Raw genomic sequence first — 24,290 nt, forward strand, 5'->3', positions numbered from 1 at the left:
GGAAGGTAAATAAACAGTTACAAACTATGTTAAATGCTACATAGCAGAGGTAAGGACTAGGAGTAGATGATGGACAAAAGAAGAGAATTTTTTATAAATTGAGTATCTACCACAGAAGAGGTGCTTTGTATGTGTAACCCAGATGTTAACATGTACTCTTTTTTTTTTTTTTTCGGTACGCGGGCCTCTCACTGCTGTGGCCTCTCCCGTTGCGGAGTTAAAAGCACTTAGCATTTAGAACACAGTAATAAACACTTAATAAATGTTAGCCATTATTATTTTTATCACTATAATATTCGTTCTATCTCTTTTGTAGCTACACTTACTACCTAGGTAATATCCTCCAATCTCATGACTTTATTAAATACCATCTACATGCTGACAAATCCTAAATTTATCTCCAGCCTTGACCAATGCTTCTGAATTCAACTCATGTACCAAACTGCTTATCTGACATCTCCACTGGATATCTAATAGGCATATCAAACTTGACATAATCAAATGTGAACTTGTGCTTTTCCCCCACAAACCTCTCCTCTCCCAGTCTTCTTATCCCAGTAACTGGCAACTCCACTTCTCCTTTGGCTCAGACCAGAAACCTTGGATCATTCCAAATGACTCCAAGATCACTCATGATTTTTCTCTTTTTCTTATACCTTTCACTCAATCCATTCAGGTATCTTGTTGGCCCTGCCTTCAAAAATATGCAGAATTCAACACTGCCCTGCTGCCACTTGGTCTAAACGACCAACACCTCTTGACTGGATTATGGCAAGAGCCTCCTAACTCATCTCATTGTTTCCACCACAGTCTGTTCTCATCACAGAGCAACTCAGCTCATGACTTTCCTTGGCTAATTTCCAGAGGTTTTCCATCTCCCTCAGAGTAAAACTAAAGCCCTCAAAGTGGTTTTCAATGCCCTGTAACATTTGATCCCCCATTGCAATTACCTCTTTCACCTCAGCTCTAACTTGCTTCTTACTTTCTCCACACGGCCTCTGGCTGTTTCTCAGCTATGTCGAACACTCCTTCACCTGTCTCAGGACCCTGCACTTTTGGTTCCTTCCGTCTGGAACACTTTTTTCCAGAGAATGTCATGGTTCTCAATCCCTCAGTTTTTTCAGGTCTCTGCATAAATCCACCCTATATAAATAGCAACCCCCATCCCCACCTTGTTTAGTATCTCCCTTATTCTGCTTATTTCTTTTCATAGCAATTATCACCATGTACAATATTATATATGTGTATTATTCTCACGGTGCTAGAACGAAAGCACAATGAGGGCAGAGACTTTGCCTATTTAATTGTTATAGGCATAACCCCTAAGACAATGTCCAGCATGTACTAGGTACTCAATAAATATCTGTGGAATGACAAATTAGTTTAATCATTTAATCAAAATTAAGAAAGGCAGGAATTTCAAGAAGTTTACCAATACCTAATGTGAACAGAAGTCAAGATAAAGACTGCAAAGAGTTCACTGCATTTGTCAACTAGGGAGTTGCTAGGATAGAGGCCTTGAGTGCTGGGAAGGGACACATTAAGAAGAGAACTCTCTTCTGAAAATGGATAGTAGTGATGATTGTACAACACTGTGAATGTACAAATAGTAATTCATTTTGTCATGGTCTATTTTTCAAATGTGGTATAAAGCAAAGCTTATAATACACGATTATCTGTAAGGCACTGAAGGAAGCAGGCCTGGAAAGACAGAGAAGCTGGACTGCAATGAAGCTGCAACACCGGCCTCAACTGAGGAGCTATGGAGCTGGAATGATCCTGAAGGGTTGTCCCAAATTGAGGCAAGGAGGCTGGGCCTTTCTACCCTGTAACAACAAATCACTGGATGCCAGCCACCCAGGGGAGGGAGGGTAACCTTGAGCGAGGCAGCTCCTTTCAGCTGTGGGATATTCTTAGGGAGAGATCTGGCTATGAGTGGTCAGAGGCAGCACCCCCAATAGATGGGTAAATGAGCACATTGGTCCTGAAGGGGGCAATCTGGGCAATACACACTAGTATCCACTACAGTTAAGATAGACAATAAAGTTGCTAGTCTCTTATCATTTTTTTTTAAGATTTTACACCTGAGAATATGTGATGCAAGATACATATTGGAAGACGTTTTATATGCAAAGCCTCATATAAGAGGCATATACAAAGGGCCAAGAAACACCATTTTTGCTTTTTATTAGTTGACTACTTCCTTACCGACAAACTTGATCCCCAAACTGCCAGTTCATGAATCCTAGATGTACAAGTGCCCAGGCATGGCACCACAGATCCAAAGAACTCAGACTTGATGATACACAACTGAGTCTTTATTCAACACCTCAAGACAATATTCAGTCTAAAAGAAATTTCCCTAAAAGGAAGCAAAAGCTGATTACAGAAACCCCAATTGGAGATTAAATGAGTAACTCCTTTCTCCTTGCAGACTTCAGTCTTCTAAAGCTTGCTTTATACATTAAAACTTTCTATTTAATGTCAAAAATTACTACAGAAACCCCTTGACATGATGGTAGCTGAACCATTAACCAGAGTACAAACAATGCTTGCTGGACATGGCTTTACAGTCTGAAGTCCCAGATTAGAAACCGGTGCTTTGAAGTGTCCAGTACTCCTCCCCGTCCTGCCACAACCCACAGACCACTCTCACCCAAACCGCCCTGCAGCAACTATTATGTCCAACTGAATCTTCAGCATTAGCAATCCTAGTCTCTGATTCTCTTTCTCCTTTGAGCTGTAGTTTAAACTTACCAAATTTTTCAGTTGTCTCCCACATCTGTCTAATATTCCTAATCAGTTTAGATTTCCCAAAGATAGAAACAGGGCATTTTACCTTTTAATATTCCTTATGAAAATTCCTTAGAAATTACTTAATGAAACTGCATTAATTACGGAATTATTAATAAACAATTATAGGATGATACAAGTATGTCTTTAATGTTTCAATATTTAAGAATATATACAAAAAGTTAAACAACTCAGTTTTGATTATTATATCAAAACTATAATACATTTTGCAATAAAATATATTATTATAATTAAAATAATTCTATTTGTTTTCCAAAATTACATTTACTTACTAGATTAATTTTTTAAAGGGGGTTATATAGCAGTAGTTTGATTGGTTATATTCTGAAAAAAGAATGACACATTTTCTCTTATTCTTTCAAGAAAAGGATCTGTAAGATTTAAATGATCTCCAGAAAAATGTTTCCATTGCTTCAGCTGTGACATGGAGACAGGTTTCAGGGAGTCAGACTTCTGTTGATGTGTACCAAGCTGACAATTTCTAAAGACAGGGAATTTTTCCAATGAATCACCTGAAATAAGTAAAACAATGAGGAAATCCTTAGGCCAATCAATATCCTATTACATACAATACTTTTTAAATATATAATGAGTTTATATGATTTGTTACATTTGATCACCATGGTTTATGTTAAAATAAGCAAATTCAATTAATTCATTCCTTCTACAAATATTTATAAATTGTTTACAATGTGCTGATTTGAGCAATGGGGGCCAAAATGGTGAACAAAAATAGACATGGTCTGTTTTCAAGGACTTTATGGTCTAGCAGGAGAAATACACATTAAACAAATTAATCATCCAAAGAGATGTATTACAGGTCCACAGTTTCTTACCTAAAAGCCTGTGGGGCCAGATACGTTTCCAAATTCAGAACATAACTGTAACAATGTGGGTTAACACTCCATAATCAAACTCATTAATATTCTGTAGCAAGGGCTTCCCTGGTGGCATAGTGGTTAAGAATCCGCCTGCCAATGCAGGGGATGTGGGTTCGAGCCCTGGTCCAGGAAGATCCCACATGCCGCAGAGCAACTAAGCCCATGTGCCACAACTACTGAGGCTGCACTATACAGCCCGTGAGCCACAACTACTGAGCCCTCGTGCCACAACTACTGAAGCCCACGTGCCTAGAGCCCGTGCTCCACAACAAGAGAAGCCACCGCAATGAGAAGCCCACGCACCGCAACAAAGAGTAGCCCCTGCTCGCCGCAACTAGAGAAAGCCCGCGTGCATCAACGAAGACCCAATGCAGCCAAAAATAAATAAAATTAAATCTTTAAAAAAGAGAACATCAGACTGGATAAAAAAGAAAATCCAGCCTCATATTATTTACATGAAAGATACCTAAAACATAAGGACACAGAAAGATTCAAGATAAAAGAACAGAAAAAGATATACCAGACAAATACTAACAATAAGAAAGTCAGTGTATTTGCTGTACACCTGAAACTAACACATCGTAAATCCACTATACTCCAATAAAAATTTTAAAAAGTCAGTGTAATATGTTAACTAAAGACAAAATGAAAGCAAAAGACATCAGGGATAAAGCAATCACTACATAATAATAAAATAAATAAATAATAATGAAAAAATTTTTACAAAGAAGATACAAAATATATAAAGCAGAAATTGACAGAATAACAAGAAACTGACAAATCCACTGTCATACTGTAAGATTTTAACATATCTCTTTCAATAACAGATATGCCTAACACAGAATTAGGTCATTAATAGAAAAATGGGCAAATGATATGAGCAGGTGGTTCACATAAAGGAAATACAGCTCTTAACCATAGGAAAATATACCCAACTTCACTCATAATAAAATTAAATTAAAACTAGACCAATATACCATTTTTTTTACTATCAGATTGGCAAAAATCCAAACAATTGATAATCCTAAACTGGTAAAGCTGTGGGGAAATAGTATATTGTTGGTGGGGTATAAATGATACAATCCCCAGTGGAGGGCACCTTAGCAAGATCTATCAGAATTACAAATGCACACATTCTCTGACACAGCAACACTGATAATTTACCTTATAGAGATATTTGAAGATATGGAAAAAGATGTACGAATAAAGATATATACTGACTGGAAAGAACCTAATTATACAGCTGTAAGGTCAGATAAATAAATTATGGTCTATTCATACAAGGGAGGATTATATAGCTGAGAGAAAAAAAGAATGAGGAAACTCTTTAATGATATGGGGAGATCTCAAGATACTATTAAATAAAACAGGTACGGAACTATACACATATTACACTACCCTTTATTGGGGGGGAAACTGGGCAAGAGTTCCTTGCATATGCAGAAAAATATATCTAGAAGGATACACATAAAACTAATAATACTGGTTTTGCATAGGGTAGCAGGACTAGAAACTAGGCAGATGATGGCATTATGGGAGGAAGAGTTTTCACCATATACATTTTATATTTTTAAATAGTTGAGACAGGTAAATATATTATCAATTTTTCAGTTAAATTAGTAAATTTTTAAATGTGTAAAATAAGAAAAAACTAATTCGGTAACAGAAAATTTGACTAATATGGCGAACTCTAAACTAAGTAATTAAGAGAATACACATTCTTTTCATGTACAAAAATATTTACAAAGTAAACACACCAGGCCACACACCAAGTCTCTATAGTTTCCAAAGAATCAATATCATGCAGACCATATTTGTGACTACAGTGCAGTAGCTAAAATTCAATAACAAAAACTAAAATACATCATAAAACATACTTTTAAACACCTCTGAGCCAAAGAATAAATTATAATGGAAAAAAATATTTAGAACTGAATAATAAAAAGACTGCATATCAAAATTATGAGATTCAGCTTAGACGAAAATTTACAGCCTTAAATTCCCATTTCAGAAAAGAGGACTGAGAGCCATTAAGCTAAGGATTCAGCTTTAGAAAATAAGAAAAAAAAAAATTTAGATAAATACAGGGGAAAAGAGAAATAATAAGAGAAGAAATTACTAAGATGGAAAAATCATACTATAGAGAAGATCAGTGTGGATTATATAAAATGTAAATTCTTCCATGTTAGTCTTATACAGTTTTACTTCTTAAACCCATCTCAACACAATTTATCAAGTGATTTCCAACTACTGGACATTGGTTGCTCAAGTGCTACTCCTGATCCAGTACCTATTTGAATGGTATTAATTCTGGAGGGTTGACGCTTTCAGCCTCATTTAAGCAGCACGAGCAGTGCATGAAGCACTGAGAAGTATGGCAGCGCATGCTTACTGCCCCATAAAATATGACCTCATTAGGAATAAGTTCTACACAAAATAAACAGTAGGATTATTCTGTCAAGTGTTATGTTTTTTGTGAAACAGAAATAAGGATTAAAAACATTTCCCTAATTCTGAAGTCATTATTATCAGGATTTGAAAGATTTTACCAATAGGCCAAATTTTTCACAACTGATTCGGAAATAAGAAGCTAAATTGAAAGAATAAGGTTCTAACTAAAATTTTCTCAAATACCCATGTGGCAGCTGCCCTGTGACCTGAGGAAAAAAGAAAACTAACATATGCAAGGGGTAAATATTTTAGTTATTCTGTATTTAAATATTTTCAACTACTAAAGGGAGACCAATTAACTTTACCATCATAACAATTAAAATACAACTAACCTGTATAATTTTCTCCTGTACATTCACAGTCAAGCAGGTCATGAGTAACACAATGTGAACTTTCATGTAATGTGAACAAATTTTTAAGTTCTTCTACTGAAAACTGAATATGATCACATGTCTTGGTTAGGTCTACAACTGCCCCAGAAAGACCTTGCTTACTGATCTGCCTTTGATAGATCTTTTCTTCTATCGTACCTGAAGAGGAAACATTCATTAGATTTCCTTCAGATCTTTACATCTGTTATTTTTGTAGGGTAAAGCATGTTTCTTAGTATACTAGCTAACAAAATAACTATTCCTGATACTGAAGCACAGATTAACAAAAAAAAAAATCTTTAATTATTCAAAGGGAATACATTTTTGTCACACTGAAGAGTTATTACCTGTGGTTAGGAGTCTGTAAATATGTACAGGATGTTTCTGACCATCTCTCCACACTCTAGACATTGCCTATAGAAAATTAATGAGAATTCTGAGAGTACAAGCAGAAACTAATGATAACCCTTCCCACATAAGCAACCTGCATTAATACAATTAAGATTAGGAATTCTAGATTTCACTTACAGCTTCAAAAAACAAAGCCCAGGCATACCTAAGCATTCTCCACTTCAAATTTTTTTCCTGGGATAAAGAAAGGGATGAATGAACACTCACTGTGGTACTGTAAAATAATTACAGGGTGCCATGCAACAGTGAGAGGGTCTATCTGCATCAAAAAATGGGACAGTGAGTTTGGGCAGTAAGAATGCAAAGAATCAAGTATAGCATAGCATGGAGGGTTTATTCTCAGTCCAAGAGGCTAATGATTCACCCCTAAGGAATCCCTAGGATACCTGCAATCAGCTCAGGCTCTACGTAGATCTCTGTGGTGTTAGGATTTATCAATGATACTGTACAGTAAAAGGTTGATGTTCAAACCTTGCACATTCCAAAGAAAAGTCTGGCCTTCAACCAGCTCCTGGAACCCTGGAGTATCCTGCCCGATAAGAGCTTCTTAGTTTACCTGGGGCCTTGGGCCACACCAAGTAGTTTATGCTAACAGTGTGATTTAGGTGGGGACTTGGGCCAGTTGACCTCTGCAGGGATTGAAGACTGAGCAACTAAGGTCAGTCACACAGGTATCCACGCCTACATGACTGACCTCCAACAAAAACTCTGGACACCAAGGCTCAAGTGAATTTCTCTGGTTGACAATATTCCATGTGTTGTCACTCATTAATGTTGGGAAAATTAAGTGTTGTTCCATACAAATCTAGTGGAAAAGGACAACTGGAAGCTTGTGCCTGGTCTCTCCTGGACTCTACCCTATGCACCTTCTACCTGTGTTGATTTTAGTCTGTATTCTTTCACTGTAATAAAACTTAACTATGAATATAGCTGTTTTTCTTGATTCTGTGAGTCTTTCTAGTGAATCATTGAACCCGAGGGTTGTCTCCAGGTCTCCTAACACAGATACCATATGAGATGCAAATCCATAGGTAGAAATCTCAAAATACATGAAAATGGACTGTATTCTGAAGAAAACCAAAGGCTGCTTCTGAAATATTTCCTTAAATAAGCTAATTTTATATCTTTACCATACCCTGCACAAACGCTGATCATAGCACCTGTAACACTTTATTGTCTTCCCCTGATGGTCATGAGGATCCTGAAGGCCCAACTACACAGTATATTAGAGCCTGGAGACATAACAGGTTTGGGTGTGAATCCTGGCTCTGCCTCTTATAAGCTATGTGACTGAGAACAAACTTCCATATCTTCATCTGTAAAACAGGGCTTAGAATATCCACACTTGTAGGGTTATTGTGAAGATTAAACAGATGTAAAGCACTTAGCAGAGTGCCTGATACAAAATAAGGGCTCAATATGCAGCAGTTATTATACATCATCATCATCCTCGTATCCCCAGCAGGCCCTGTATCCCCCATAGGCATTCTATAATGTTTGTTTAATACATAAACAGTCCTACCTGGATATCAGTGGCTGGATTCCAATCAATGTCATAGAGAATTAAGTGAGATCCTCCAATAAGGTTAAGTCCCACACCACCAGCTTTTGAACTTAACAAAAAAATAAAATCAGAAGAGTATTTACTATTAAAGCCATCAACAATTTGTTGCCTTTGAGAGATCTGTGTTTGTCCATCAAGTCTTGTATAAGCATATCCATGACGCTTGCATACTTCTTGTAAAATATTCAAGGTTTGTGTATAGTTGGATACCAACACCACCCTGTCAATCAAAAAGAAAGAATCTTTATACACAATTGAAAAGCAATATTAGATTTTTTTAATTGAAGGAAAATACCACAATAATACTATCACTGATATTTATAGAACATCCAACAATGACCTTGTACAATTAAAACACACATTCTCCTTCAAATTCAATTTTAAAATCAGTATCTAAGAGGGAATTCCCTGGCCATCCAGTGGTTAGGACTCTGCACTCTCACTGCCGAGGGCACAGGTTCAATCCCTGGTTGGGGAGCTGGGATTCCCACAAGCCATGTGGCCAAAAAAAAAAGTCAATATCTAAGAGACTTCCAGCATCAAGATAGTGGAGTAAAGAATTTTCTGCTTTCTTTACCTCTCTTAAGTCACCCTAAGAACAGCAGGAGAATAAGAAACAGAAAGACAAACTCTATCTTTAATGAAACAGGAGACATTTATATATGAAAACAGAGAATAGTGGAATGGTGACCTGCTTAGGAGTACAGAGGAAGTGAAACTTAAGTGCCCAAAGAGAGAGATTCCAATAAGAAACAGGTACAAGTTCATTAACACCATATACTCTCGTAAAGCCAGCTCAGAAGAAAGGAGTTTAGACTGGGGCTATTACAAGAGCACTGGTAAGTAGAACTCAGGCCCTCATCCCATGTAACTAGTTGACTTTTCTTTCTCAACTAGAATGTTTATTCTCTGGAGAAAGTAAACCAAAGAAACTTAGACCAGGGAACTCTAGAAGGCAGGGATATAGTGACAAACCAAAATGAAGGTCTGCAAAATGGATGGTAAGATTCCAGTCCCCCTTTTCTGCCAACTCCCAGAACACCAGCAGCGAAGCATTCCACACCCCAAGAAAGATATTATTGGAAGATTCACCTCTGGAATGACTCATTTGAATGACCCCAGAGAAAAGGTCCACAGATAGGGAATCCCCAAATAAAAAAGCCAGCTCGCTATCTGTTACCTAACGCAGGTCAGCAGTCCACAAGCCCTGCCCATGCACACAGAGCATTCAGTTAGTGTTTTACTGCCTTACTCTTAAATATAAATGGACACCAAGGGCCACCAGCTACTTGAAGCCAGCCTCCAACACGAAAAATAGAAACCAAAACGAATAAACAGAAAAAAAGAAACATGAATAAAACAGAGCAATGGAGGAAACAGAAGACAATTTTAAGGAAATAATTAATACCCTCATATAAGAGATAGCATTCACAAGAAGAGGTGGCAATAAAAAAGAACAATCAAGAATAAGAAAATTATCTTGGAAATTTAAAATGACAGCCCAAATAAAAATTTAATAGGAGATTTAGAAGAAAGAAAGAGAATCTTCCCGGAAATAGATTAAAAAGGAAAAGTGATGACCAATAGGAGAGGAAAGAAAAAAGAATTATAGAATAAATCCATGAGGTTCAATATATGACTGACAGAAATTCCAAATAAAACAAAAGAAAATTGTTTTCTGAAAGAGGCTGCTTCCCAGACATGGGATCTTCAGATTAAAACGACTTACTATAGAGTTTTCAGTTCAATAAATGAAAACATGATCCATATTAAGGCACATCAAGATTATAACTCAGGACTTCCCTAGTAGTCCAGTGTTTAAGACTCTGCGCTTCCCCTGCAGGGGGCAAGGGTTCAATCCCTGGTCAGGGAAGTTCTGCGTGCCACCAAAAACTAAATAAATAAAATAAAATAAAAGCCATGGGAAACTATCAAAAAGCATTGTCATATTAAAAAAAAGATTATAACTCAATGTATAAAGAATGAAGAAAAATTGCTAGAGTTTTTCATGAAGAAAATATGGAAAAGACAAGAGATAGCCGTATAAGTACACGGTCTGGCAACATACTATGGGAGCTGGTGATTGACTCTGAGAAACAGGATGCAAAGGGGGAGAGATGGAACTACGAACTCCTGTCTTTTTTAATGATAAGCCCTTTTAACATTTTGATAAAATAAAAATTTTAAACAATAAAATATGGTAAAAAGTAAAACCAGAATTTATCTAATAGCTAAAGTTTGATGAATTAAGCAAAAAATAAAAAACAGATCAAGAATATTTCCTACAAGTTTTATAACTAGTGAGATAATTATTAGCACTAGAAATTTTTAAAATAAAGCAAATGTTTAACAGTTAGAATTATCTTAATTATCTATGCTAACAAGGTAAAGATCATGTATATTTGTATTCCTGTATCAGTTACCTTTGGCTACATAACAAACCAAACCAAAACTCAGTGGCTTAAAACAACAACCATGTATTTTATATTTAGCTCACAATTCCGTAGGTTGGCAATTTGGGCTGGGCTCAGCTAAGAGGTTCCTCTGCTGGTCGTGGCTGTGCTGACTCAAGCATCTGCAGTCAGCTGCCAAGTAGACTGGGAACTGGCTGACTGGTGAGGGGCCTCGGCTGGGAAGCCTCATCTGAGTTTCTCAGGTCTCTTACCCTCTAGCAGGCTAGCCCAGGCTTATTCACATGGTGACAAAAAGTTTCCAGGAAGCACAAAGGAGGACAAGCCCCAGTGCACAAGATCTTCTCAAGCCTCTTCTTGTGCCATGTGTGCCAGCACCTCATGGACCAATTCAGATCACGTGGCTGAGCTCAGAGTCAGAATGGTAGATCACCCAAAGTTACCCAGCAAAGGAACATGGATATAGGGAGGGAGAACTTAAGACCATTTATGCAATCTGCCAAAATTCCTATACTAATAATTCAGTCATTTTTCCCTTCCTTTTCTATACTATTACAGGGATGAATAACATTATCTAAACATAGTTTTGCTGATACAACTTTACTGGACTGGAGGAAATCTGGCTTCAGAATATTTTCCCCCAACAAGTTCTTACAAGGCTAGATGTAGATTGATGGGATAGGTGACTATCTTGGTAAAGAGCCTTGGACAATCCCCTTCCAGAGGTCTAAAGCCCCGCCACACATACATACCACTTTCAAACAAGGCTATTATTTTTATGGTCACTATACTGTCCCTGAAAGCAGTTGAAATCTGTAGGCAAGGCTGCCATGTCAGGTACAGTGCAAGCTGCACCCAGCACAAGAGTGTCCAACCAAGAGATGCACGGGGTGTGGAATTCGGCATGAACTCTACTCTCCAAGCCATGAAGCCTAGTGCGTGAATGCAACAACCAGGAGGGAAGAGGAACTTTTTAAATTTTGAAGTATTCTTTTAAAAAATTCCATAAAAGTTCTGCCTGTAGACCGAAAATAGAACTATCCAGTTCTAGTTAACAATAACACAGTAGATCAGGTATAGACAGTAATACTATCCCTGAAGTCAAACACTGTGAGCAACTTCTAGCTACGTATTTTAAAGGTTTAGGAGATGTTTGTGCATAGGCAGCTCAGATGTGGAAAACCTGGCCTCTATACCCAATTGGCCATTAAAAAAGAAGGGGGAGGGGGCTACAATTCAATAACAACAACAACAAAAAAAACAACCCAATTTAAAAAAATGGGCAAAGGACTTGAACAGACGTCTTTGCAAGAAAATATACAAATAGTCAACAAGTACATCAAAAGATGCCCAACATTACTAATTACTAGGGAAATGCAAATCAAAACCACAATGAGATATCATCTCATACCCGTTAGAATGGCTACTGTCAAAAACAAAACAAAACAGACCAGAAAATAGCAAAGCTGGAGAGGTTGTTGAGAAGTTGGAACCTTTGTCCACTGTTAGTGAGAATGTAAAATGGTGCGGCCGCTACGAAAAAGATTATGGAGGTTCCACAGAAAATTAAAGAGAGAATTATCATATGATCCAACAATCCTACTTCTGGACATATTTTCAAAGGAACTGAAAACAGGGTCTCAAAAAGGTGTTGGTACACCCATGTTCACAGCAACATTATTCATAATAGTCAAAAGGCAGAAGCAACCCAACTATCCATCGACAGACGAATGGGTAAACAAAATGTTATATATATGCAGTGGAACACTACTCAGTCTTAAAAAGGAAAGAAATTCTGACATGCTACAACATCGATGAACTTTGAGGACACTATGCTAAGTAGAATAAGCTGGTCATAAAAAGACAAAACATCGTATGATTTCACTTATATAAGGTGCCTACAGTAGTCAGATTCGTGGAGACAGAAAGTAGACGGGTGGTTGCCAGGGGCTGGGAAAAAGCAGGAATGGGGAGTTGTTGCTTAATGGGTATAGCTCAGTTTTGCAAGATGAAAAGAGTACTGGAGATTGGTTGCACAACTGTGTGAGTATACCTAACACTAATGAACAATACACTTAGAAATAATTAAGATAGTAAATTCATGTTATGTGTATTTTACCACAATTTAAAAAGAAAGGTCCATCTCTTCAGATAATGTGAAGCACCAGAACAGTCTGTGCCACTGATGAAAGTGCTATTTCTTCTTTCATCGGACAAGGCAGGATTCAGTTTTCTTAGGATACACAAGCAGTCAAAATGACTCCAACCCAACCCCTACCCCCAAATTATATTTTTCTTCCTCGTTCCTTCCTTCCCACAACAAGAGGGGAACTTTCCTCTAGAACATCTTCAAGGATAAATTCTCACACCTACAGTCACACTTGATCTCTTCCCATTTCCTCTAAAATTCTGTTCACTCATATTCCTTGTCCAACAATAACCACCTATCCCATGTTCAGAAAAAAAGGAAAAACAGAATCCAGTGAAGACAAGATGCAAATAAAAGTCTAACTAAAAGTTTACACTCTAAGTTCAAACTGGGTCACAATCTGCATATATATATATATATATACACACATACATTACACACTCTTGTATATATAAAATATTATCTAATAAAACATTTTAATCAAACTGTATTAAAGAGTTCATAGAAAGTTTCCTTATTTTAGTCACTTCATTATTATGAAAAATAAATCTAAAAATTTTCACAAGTCAAATGATACTATTAATGCTCCAAAGAGGTTAAGTAGATTCCTTGACAATTAAATATAATTATTATTTTGCAATCTTTTCTCTGTATTTTTGCCTTAATTCAGAAACAGTTTGAATACCTCCTACAAGAATAATTAAGACATAGTCCCTGCACTATAGGTGCTGACACAGAAGAGAACTAATGATTACAATATAACGTGAGAAGAGCTCCATTAGAGGGAGGTACAGGATGCTAAGGGAGTACAGAAGAGGGGCATCTAACTCACTATGAGGCCAGTGGCTTCTAAGAGGAGAAAGCATCCGAGCTGAGTCTTAAAGAAGAGAAAGTTGGTCAGAAGAATGAGAAGTGGAGGTACACCAGGCATAGGAACCTGAAACAGGTAAGAACAGAGGAGAGAAGTAGAGCAAATTGCCGGTTTTGCAAATAGTCTGGTATGATTGGACCACATGATAAGTGTGAAGGAGTCAAGAGGTTTGAGGCTGGAAAAGGAGGCACCACCCAGGTCATGAAGAGTCTTGCTCAATGTGCTATAGTTTAGAAATTTCTGGAAGGCAACTAGGAATCTTTGAATGATTTTTAGGAAAAGGAGTAACATGTTCACATTTGTATTTAATATAATTTAGGGCAATATTGATATGCAATGGGATTGAAAGAGGGACATAATTTATAAGAGACCACCACAAGCCAATCAGTAATTACAAGAATCAAAACAAGTATCTTGGTGCTGTACAGCAGTAATTAACACAACATTATAATTCAACTCTACGTCAATAAAAGATAAATTTTAAAAAATTTTAAAATTAAATTTTTTAAATAAAATTTAAAATAGTTACTAAAAAAAAAATCTTGGTACCTGAAAGGAAATGGATTCCTGAAATTAAGAAATAAAATCAATAGAATAGAATGTAGTGACTGATGACACTGGGAAAGTGAAGGAGAAAAGTCAGTCTAGAATGACGAGTGTTTTTTGCTTGCATTATGGTACCATTCATCAAGCCAAGGAATAATGAAAAAGGATCAGTCTTGCAATGGCAAAATGATAAAGCTGGTTTAGTACACGAGAAGTTGAGGTCCAGACAGATTTAGATGTACATTAAATAGAAAGAAGGATGTGGAAACTAGAAGAGAGGCTTGGACTAGAGATACAGATTTTGAATCAACACCATGTGGATGATAGCTGAAACTACGAGTAGAGCTAAACCAGGAAGGGTGTTTAGAGTGAGAAGGAGGCTGAAGACAAAGCCCTCAGGAGTATCAACGTTTCAGGACAGAAAAAGAACAAAGGATTCTGAAAGTGATAAAGAAACAAGTTAGGTGTTATAATATCAAAAGACATCTCTAGGGTTTTTTAAATATATGTATTTACATTTAGTTTTTCTTAAATAAAAGCTTACAGACACATTGTTAATGATAAGTTTACAAAAGACTGGGAGCTAACCATGCCCCCAAAGAAGAAAACAACTTATTTTTAATGTTTTCTTCTTTTCAAAAAGAGGCAGTGAGGGGTGGGAATAAGGACAGAGTCTAAGCTGAAATTCCATAAGCACTTACAAGTGGTTTATTAAATTGACTTCTTACTTTTCATCAGGACAAAGTTCGTGGATAACAGCTAAGAGCTTTGACAGCACCTGTAGTTTTCCTGACTCTTCCTCAGCAAACATGAGTGGGTTGTAATCAGCGGGAAACACATTTATCAAGCCTTCATATAGATTCCTTTCTTCATTCTCATCCCAAGTTGAGCTGCATTCTTTTTCCTGTTCAAAAGGATGACTGTCAACACTGGTTCATGTTTTTTTAATCGGAAGGGAAAAAATGCTAAAATTATGGGGAAAAAACTGAAGATTAATAGCTACCTGAAAAGCCCAATCTAATTGCTATGTTAATCTTCATAGGTCACAATTTGGTCATTTTTGATTACAGAGCAGTTCTAATGCTGTCTCCAAATGCCTGTTCCCTGAACCCCACAAGCGCAGTATCATTGCCGATGTGTGATTGATGGGGAGGTGGGTAGCAGAGAAATAAACAGGAGGAAAATAGAGGGCAAACAGTTCTAGGAAATCTATCCTCTCCAAAACCGAGACCTCATCATTGCTACCTTTTTCTCTCTTCTTCCCCCCTTCCCTCCCTGCTATTACTTTTCTCTCCCAGTTTGCAGGCTCACACAGCACCTCCCAGGTGATACTCAAAATCAAGCACAACAGTCCACTCGATCTTATCAATTTCTTCTACAAGAAGGAACAATTCTGCCAAGAAGTTAACAGAGAAATCTATTGTTATTTATAATATTTTGTTTATTTTACCAATAGTTTTTATATAATTTTATTCCAAAGAGATTATCACCACCTCTGAAATTCCCCCTCAAACTGCCTAGCTGACATGTGAACACACACTGGAGATTACATTTGTTAATGACTGCATCACTTTTTCAGATAAAATTTCTGGGATTGGCAGTTCTCCTCACTCTCTCCCACATTTACCAGATTTATCATTGTTCTTGAAACTTTGTTCAACCTACTACCCCTGCCTAGAATACGCCATCTTTTTTTTGCCCAATTATCCCAATCCTATAAATACTTGAGGGCCCAATGCAAATTCCACCTGATTACTCACATGCCCCCTTTTGGGGGGCATTGACTTTTAACCTTTATGGTTACACAGTACATTTCAACTTCGAATTTATTTAATTATTCAATTAACTATATACTTTTTTAAAATAATTCCCTAATGTTTTAATGTGTGTTGTAATCCTTTAATAATACTAGAAACATCTTAAGGGCAGTGAATCAAGTAGTATAAAATGCTAGGCACAAAGTACTAATTTTAATCTGGCTTATTCCCAAAACATAGCAATATTTGGGTAAAGTCACTTGATTAAAAATACTGGGAACCCTAAGATATTTACATAACTGGGATACACATGAGAGGAGAGATGGTTGCTGGCTGCTTTGGGTTAGGTTTCCTAAAATGCCTACACCTTGGCGAGGTTATCAAAGGACCACAGACCCAGGGTCTAATCTACAGCTTTTCATGTTCAGAAACTTACATAAGCTTAAGCTCTAGGGAAATGAGCCGTACTAACCAAATTAAGAGACTGAATAAATCAGAATATATATTTATTGACCTATAAATGAGACCTGCCTGTTTAAACCAACTGGTCTATGCATTCTGTCCTATGAAAGGTGCATGGGGAAGCAAATCATTAGCAGAAAGTTGTCTGGTGAACATTAAATCAAAATACAAGGGAGATGAATGACCTTAATGCACAAGTTCTTAGCCAGGAACACATAATCAGAATCACTTGGGAGAGCTTTTTTAAAATCTTCATGACTGGGTCCTACTCTCAGAGAATCTGAATCGGCTCATATGTGTCTAGGCTGGACAAATGTAGTCTTAAAAGCTTCCCTGAAGACTGTAATGTATAATCCTAATTAAGAATCAACTAACAGACAATATCTTTATGCTGAGACAGCCTGATGCGTGGAGGTGCATCACAGAGATTTACCAGTTAGATTCCTCACATCAACTAGACAGGGCAATCTCTTCTCTGACTCTCCGCAACCCAATACTCTTCAGTTATGAGTTGTAATATTCAGGTATAGTTGTGATAAAAATTCATCAGATAGCCACAATAACATTATCAGGAAGTTATTATTGTCTCTGTGTTTCAGTTAAGACAAACTAAGGCTCACAGACACAACCTGGCCATGGTTAAACTTGTCTGTAATTAAACAAGTAGTAGAGTAGGGACTGATACCTAGTTCCAACACCAAAACAGAAAACTCTCACTATACCCCAAACTGCCTTATGTTCATTAATATCCAAATGGTCAGGTCAACTATGTAGCCATTAAAAATCATACTTGTAGAAGGCATCTAATTTGGGGAAATGTCCACAATTTATTTAGTAATAATAATAATAATAGATTTTTAAATAATAAGCATAGCATCATTAGAATTAAGTTCCTCTAGAAAAGACTACTTATGGGTATCTTTGAGTCCGTTTCCTCACCCAAAAATGGAGATGGTAACAATAGTACTTACTCCATAGAATTTTGTGAAGAATAAAAAAAAAATACTAGAAAAGTACTTAGTGTTTGGTACATGGTGTTTAATAAGTATTAACTAAGATTATTAATACCAAATGTGGTTTTCTGTGGCTGGAGAGCTTTATCTCTTTATGACAAATTATTCAAAGTGGTATTACCAGGTCACAAGATACATTAAATTTTAAGGTTTTTGATACATATTGCCAAACTGTCTCCCAGTTGTACCAATTTACATTGTAACCAGTAGATGATCTTTATTTTCTTCTTTGTGATTTTTTGAATTTTATAGATTTCATATAACAATCATGTATTACTTTTATGAGGAAAAAATAAATTATTTCTTAATGGTAAATTTTGTATTTGTTAGCTCCAAACAAACTGACTGGCTGTATTAATATAAAATAGGAAGGGAAACCAGGACCGAGCATTAGATGAGGCGCCAAAGGGCAGGGGGCACAAACTCTAGAAGGCAGAGCCTCAAGCCCATTTCATCCCTCATTCAGCTCTATGAATATGGTCATGCTCTGAAGAACAAGTAGAAGGCTGGATAAACTCTAAAGAAGAATCACACTGGAGAGGCTGCACAGCTTTTGGAAAACCCACAAATGCAACCCCAGGGATTAGTCCAATCTGCCCTCTTAGGTTCACATGACATAGAACCTTCAGCTCATATTCCTGACGTAGGCTCATACACTACTTACCTTTACTGAGCTGAACAAAAGGCAGGGGTGATTGCACAGTTTTTTAAGAGCTCCAATACATATTAGATGAGAACTATTTTCCAACAATCCTTGAAGACAGAATCTGACAGCCTGAGAATTCAACAGTTTTCGATAAAGTTCAATCTGTAGGGCTCCTGGTCGGCAAAAGACTACATTCTCTATCTTAGGTGGGAGATATTTATTTATGACTTCTTGGGTTCTTCTAAGGACAAAGAGCCCAGTGAGGCAAGTAAGTTCAGCCGCTCTTCTCTCTCCTAACTCCTTTTCTTCCTATGGAAAAACAGCAGACTTAAAAGTGTTTTAGACAAAAAAAAAAAAAAAAAAAAAAAAACCACTGGGCTGGCCAAAAAGTTCCTTCGGTTTTAAAGTAAAAATAAAAGACACATTTTTCATTCTCACCAAGATCCTTATTGAACAACATATTCACTGTTTTGTTCCACTACCTTCTGTCATTTTTCAGGCAACTTCATAATTCCATCTTCCCAAAACTTTCTGTCTTTTTGAGCAAAGAACTGTTCCAGGTGCCTTTTATAGTCTTCTAGGGAAGTGAAATTTTTTCCCACTAAGAGAATTTTGTAAAGACTGAAATAAATGGAAATACTAAGGTGCAATGTCTGGTGAATACAGCAGATGAATCAGAACTTCCCAGCCAAGCTGTAACAGTTTTTGCCTGGTTATCAAAAAACATATGTTCTTGCATTATCCTGATGGAAGATTATGCGTTTTCTGTTGACTAATTCCGTATGCTTTTCGTCAAGTGCTGCTTTCGGTTGGTCTAATTGGTAGCAGTACTGTTGGAATTAATCGTTTGGTTTTCTGGAAGGAGCTCATAATAGAGGACTCCCAATCCCACCGTATACACACATCACCTTCTTTGGATGAAGACCGGCCTTTGGTGTGGTTGGTGGTGGTTCATTTCACTTGCCCCACGATCTCTGCCATTCCACATTATTGTACAGTATCCACTTTTCATCGCCCGAGACGATTTGTTTTAAAACTGGAACGTTTTCATTACATTTAAGTAGATAATTGCATGTGAAAATACAGTCAAGAAGGTTTTTGTTTGTTTGTTTGTTTTGCTTAACTTATGTGGAACCCAAACATCAAAGTGATTAACAAAACCAAGCTGGTGCAAATGATTTTCAATGCTTAATATGGATATTTTGAGTATGTTGGCTATCTCCCATGTGGTTTAATGTTGATTAATTGTTCTCAATTAATGTCTTGATTTGATCGCTATCAACTTCAACTGGTCTACCCGACCATGGAGCATCATCCAGTGAGAAATCTCCAGCACGAAACTTCGCAAACCACTTTTGACACATTCAGTCAGTCACAGCACCTTCTCCATACACTGCACAAATCTTTTTTTGCATTTCAGTTGTGTTTTTACCTTTCTTGAAATAAGAAAGCATAATATGCCAAAAATGTTGCTTTGTTTCTTTCATCTTCAATATTAAAATGCCTACACAAAAAATCACCAATTCTGATAAGTTTTTTTTTAAATGCATGCTGATATGACAGCTGTCACAATACGATCTAACAAAATTGTTTCGAATGAAGTTAAAGACAACTAAGCGCTACTAGAGCCAAATCTTACAGAAAAAAATCAAACGAACCTTTTGGCCAACCCAGAACATGCAGTTAAATGAACATTAAACATTTTATAATGATCAACCATTTACTAATTGCTTCCCTTCAGATTTTTTTTAAATAAAAGAAATGAAATACAGTTTAGAATAGAAAAATCATCAATCATCTCTTTAAATGTTTAGCATAATCATTTAATTAAGTGAAGCCACAGTCTCCGAATCCTTGTTTGTTTGGCTATTGCCACCATTGAGAACCACTGGAAATCAATAATCCACAAACTGAATTGTCTGAAAGTAAGCTTTTATGAGAAGACTGTAACAGTACATGGTCTTAAAATCATTATCAAAGCACTAATAGAGCAAATTCTTGGAAGAAAATATTTTGACAAGTAATTGATCCTAAAACTAAGCTTACAAGAAATTATTGGCACAAGGTACTGCTGACTCTTTCAAAATCATTACACATTGTTCGTAAAATAATAGTACATTTTTAAAGTCAAAATACAGTATGAATGAAATTTACGTTTACATTCTCTACATAGGGGAGTTCCCTGGTAGTGCAGTGGTTAAGAATCTGCCTTTCAATGCAGGGGACATGGGTTCGATCCCTGGTCCAGTAAGATCCCACATGCCACGGAGCAACTAAGCCTGTGCGCCACAACTACTGAGACTGCGCACCTAGAGCCCATGCTCTGCAACAAGAGAAGCCACCGCAATGAAAAGCCCGCACACCACAACGAAGAGTAGCCCCCCACTCGCAACTAGAGAAAGCCCGGCGCAGCAGTGAAGACCCAACGCAGCCAAAAAATATAAATAAATAAAAAAATAAATTCTCTACATAGACTCTTTAAAGTGTATAGAACTTCACAGGGAAGCTTAAAATAAATCCCATATGTACATATTTGTTTCTATATAAATCACAGAAAATTTCCCTTATATTTTAAAACTATTCTCAATTTTTATTACAAAATAATTGGTTCACTGGAGAAAGGTCAGAAAATATAGTTATGCAAAAATAAGAAAATTAAAGCTAACTTTCATCAACCAGAAACAGCCAATGCTGCCAAGACTTTCTATGTATATCTTCAAAACCATTTTGTTTGCATAAATATGTAAATATATTAGATGTTTTATTTTTATTTGTAACAAAAACAGTATCTCAAACCACAAAGCTTCATGGGAACAACCAACCAGTTTGGCTTATCACCATATTCCCCGGTGTCTGGCACTTAGCATTTGGCCCACTTTAGGTATTTAATATGTAAGTGTTGGGTAAATAAATGAATGTGATTTTATTTTTAAATAATGTATCATAAACATTTCCCATTCTATTAAATATATGCTTAAATCATTATTTTTCCTTTAATTTAATTTTATTTATTTTTGGCTGCATTGGGTTTTCATTGCTGCACGCGGGCTTCCTCTAGTTGCGGCGAGCGCGGGCTACTCTTCATTGTGGTGTGCAAGGTGCGCAGGCTTCTCACTGCAGTGGCTTCTCTTGTTGCAGAGCACGGGCTCTAAGCGCATGGGCTTCAGTAGTTGTGGCTCATGGGCTCTAGAGCGCAGGCTCAGTAGTTGTGGTGCACGGGCTTAGTTGCTCTGCGGCATGTGGGATCTTCCTGGACCAGGACTCGAACCCATGTCCCCTGCATTGGCAGGTGGATTCTTAACCACTGTGCCACCAGGGAAGCCCAATCATTATTTTTTATATAGTTCCTAGTTCACGGAAAATGCTCAGTAAATATTTATACCCAATTTTAAGGCTTTTGATACATATTGCCAAACTATCCTCCAGTCGTACCAATTTATATTCCAATCAGTAGAGAATAGTACCCCTAGGTAAACTTGCTATTACAATGTAAATCTAACCAACTAAAACATCAGTAGAAAAGTACGAAAGTTACTTCATAGTTATTTGGTTTACCTTTTTCAATACCAGTAAAGATGAACGTTTTTATGTGTTTTACTGTCATTTATAATTCTCTGTGAAGTGCCTATTTATGAATCTTTTTCACGTGATAGGGTCATTTTCTTAAGTAAGATATGCAAAAGGAGTTGAACGATTGTGGGTAAAATTTTAAAAATCACTCTACTAATTTACTTTTTCCTAAATTAAAATAATACCCAAGTTATGAATGATTTTCCCAAACTGCTCATTTTTATCCTACTTATTGAAGTAAATTATACCTCAGAAGCAGAAGGTTGTCTCGATTTAATAATGGGTTCTTCATATATTTTTCTATAAGACGGCAAAGAGCCTAATATTCCTGGATTTACAAAATCAATTAATGCAAAAAATTCTTGGAGATCATTCTGAACTGGAGTACCTAAAGAGAGAAAAGTGATGAGAGGTCAAGTTTGTGTTATACAGTATCAGGTCTTTATAGAAATTCGTACTCTCTTCCCTAAGATCACTAAATACAAGCAAAGTCTCAAACTAAGAAAGACCAGCTAAATCAAGTTTTAAAAAATTAATAATCGTACAAAATTTTAACTCTGGTTTTAACTGTGAACTGAAGTCTATTTAGTACAGCACTTTGGCTGAGAATAGGCTCCAGAGTCTGACTGCTTGGGTTCAAATCCTACCTGCATCACTTATTCTCTGAGTTACCCTGAAAGTTACTTACCCCAATTTTATTTGCTGTCAAATTAGGATAATAATAGCAGTTCCTAGGGTTGTAAGGATCAAATGAGTTAATTCATATACTATTGTGCCTGCAGCACAATAAACGTTCCATAACTGTTAGTTGTTATTATTATAATTGTGTGACTCTGAACAAAGTTACTTAAGCTCTTTTAAGTTAAACTCGGGATGTTTTTCCTTATAACAGTGGGAAGATAATAATTTCCCAGTGGTATTACAATGAAAACTAAAGACAATGGATGTGAAGTGCCTTACATTTAGTAGACACAGTGAATGGTACCTATTATTAATACCTTACAAAGTTATCAGATAAAATTGGGATCTTCATTGATCCTAAAGACTGACACAGACTGTAATAGATTGATATATCCTGCACATACTACATACTCAATAATATTTGGCTAACTAATTTTCAAAGAGACACTAGCATGTTTCAATAATTATAATAATATCAAGTGAACATATATATCAGCATAGTAAAACAGCATAATTCCAGATGAGTTTCAAATAACAGACTACAAAAAGTTGTCCAAAAATATAAATAATAGAAGTAAATAAAAATGCACTTATTTCAATAACAGACAACACAAATTTTTACAATGTTAAGGAGTTTCATGATCACTTCCTTTGAAAGTCAATGCATAGACTCGAGGTTGGACCAATGCTTACTAATTTTTTTTAATACACCTAGTTAGTTCTAAATTTTTTTAGACACATCACAGAATTAGAGGAAATATATTTATGTTGGTATGCATTTTGTTAAACCTTTAAAAGAATATCCATGACAATGATTAATAAAAATAGGGGGAATGGGAAAAACAAGAAGCAAAGAAGGGAACAAAAGGTACAAGGATCATTGTGGTTGGCTTCCAGCCAGCCAGCCAAATGATGAATCCAAGGTAATCATGGTAGTTCTACCCCTTCGCCAATGACTTATGTAAGAAAAGGTTTGTCTTAGACTGGGTTCTCAGAAGCAGAGCCTGAGATAAGGATTAGGCTACACATGATTAATGGAGAAATTATTCTCAAGAGAAAGGGAATAATGGAATCAGAAAATGCAGGGGAAGAAACTAACAATTTAGCTTGAGCAAAATTACAGGGAGTCTTAGAGCATAAACTACATTATAAAGGTCCTCCTGAAATTAACCTGAGGCAAAGGAGCTGGCATTTTACTTGCTCCTCTATACGAGTCAATCACTGACCAAGCTGCAGGGGAGAGAAGGACCTCTCACTCAACCAATGATAATTCTCCAGAAAAGGCAGGAGACATAGGTTGTTTAATCAACAGTTCCAGCAGCTATGGGGTGGGTCCAACAGCCCAGAAAAGGGGAGCTCATGGGGCACCGACAGTTTCTACCAACAGCATGTGACCCATCCTGCCCAATGAGATATAAAAGGAAGTCGGGAGGAGCCTGGGATAGTCTCCTCACTCTTAAAGATGGAGATAAAGGCAGAGCCAGCCCCTGTTCTCCTTTAAATATCACCACATCTAGATGTGATGTCTGCAACTGCTCTGGCCACTTGTTACAAGCATGAATATGAAGTCAACACCAAACATGGCACAGCAGAGAACAAAAAGAATCAGAATCCTTAACAACACTGTTGAGCTGATGTAACCCCACCCCTGGAACATGCCCTAGCTCTAGACCTGCAGTTATGTGGGAGAAT

General features: G+C 36.7%; 1 protein-coding gene across 8 annotated transcripts in view; it reads right to left on the bottom strand.

The window, feature by feature from the left end:
* Positions 1 to 2,267: 2,267 nt before the first annotated feature.
* The window catches only part of RAD54B (RAD54 homolog B), a 94,991-nt gene continuing 72,968 nt past the window's right edge, over positions 2,268 to 24,290 (bottom strand). For 4 of the 8 annotated variants that reach the window (XM_030862891.2, XM_060287169.1, XM_060287171.2 and 1 more), the window contains 7 exons: positions 22,166 to 22,305; positions 18,366 to 18,656; positions 15,198 to 15,373; positions 8,451 to 8,712; positions 6,865 to 6,931; positions 6,479 to 6,676; positions 2,282 to 3,326 (listed from right to left, as the gene is read on the bottom strand). In XM_030862891.2, the coding sequence (XP_030718751.1) occupies positions 3,109 to 3,326; positions 6,479 to 6,676; positions 6,865 to 6,931; positions 8,451 to 8,712; positions 15,198 to 15,373; positions 18,366 to 18,656; positions 22,166 to 22,305 (1,352 nt within the window). In that variant the 3' untranslated portion in view covers positions 2,282 to 3,108. Of the gene's footprint in view, positions 3,327 to 6,478; positions 6,677 to 6,864; positions 6,932 to 8,450; positions 8,713 to 15,197; positions 15,374 to 18,365; positions 18,657 to 22,165; positions 22,306 to 24,290 lie in introns of all 8 variants that reach the window. The other 4 variants (XM_060287167.1, XM_060287168.1, XM_030862890.2 and 1 more) reach the window with 2 other exon arrangements.

Source organism: Globicephala melas, chromosome 17 (genome assembly GCF_963455315.2).
Source record: "Globicephala melas chromosome 17, mGloMel1.2, whole genome shotgun sequence".
NCBI classification, from domain to species: Eukaryota; Metazoa; Chordata; class Mammalia; order Artiodactyla; family Delphinidae; genus Globicephala; species Globicephala melas.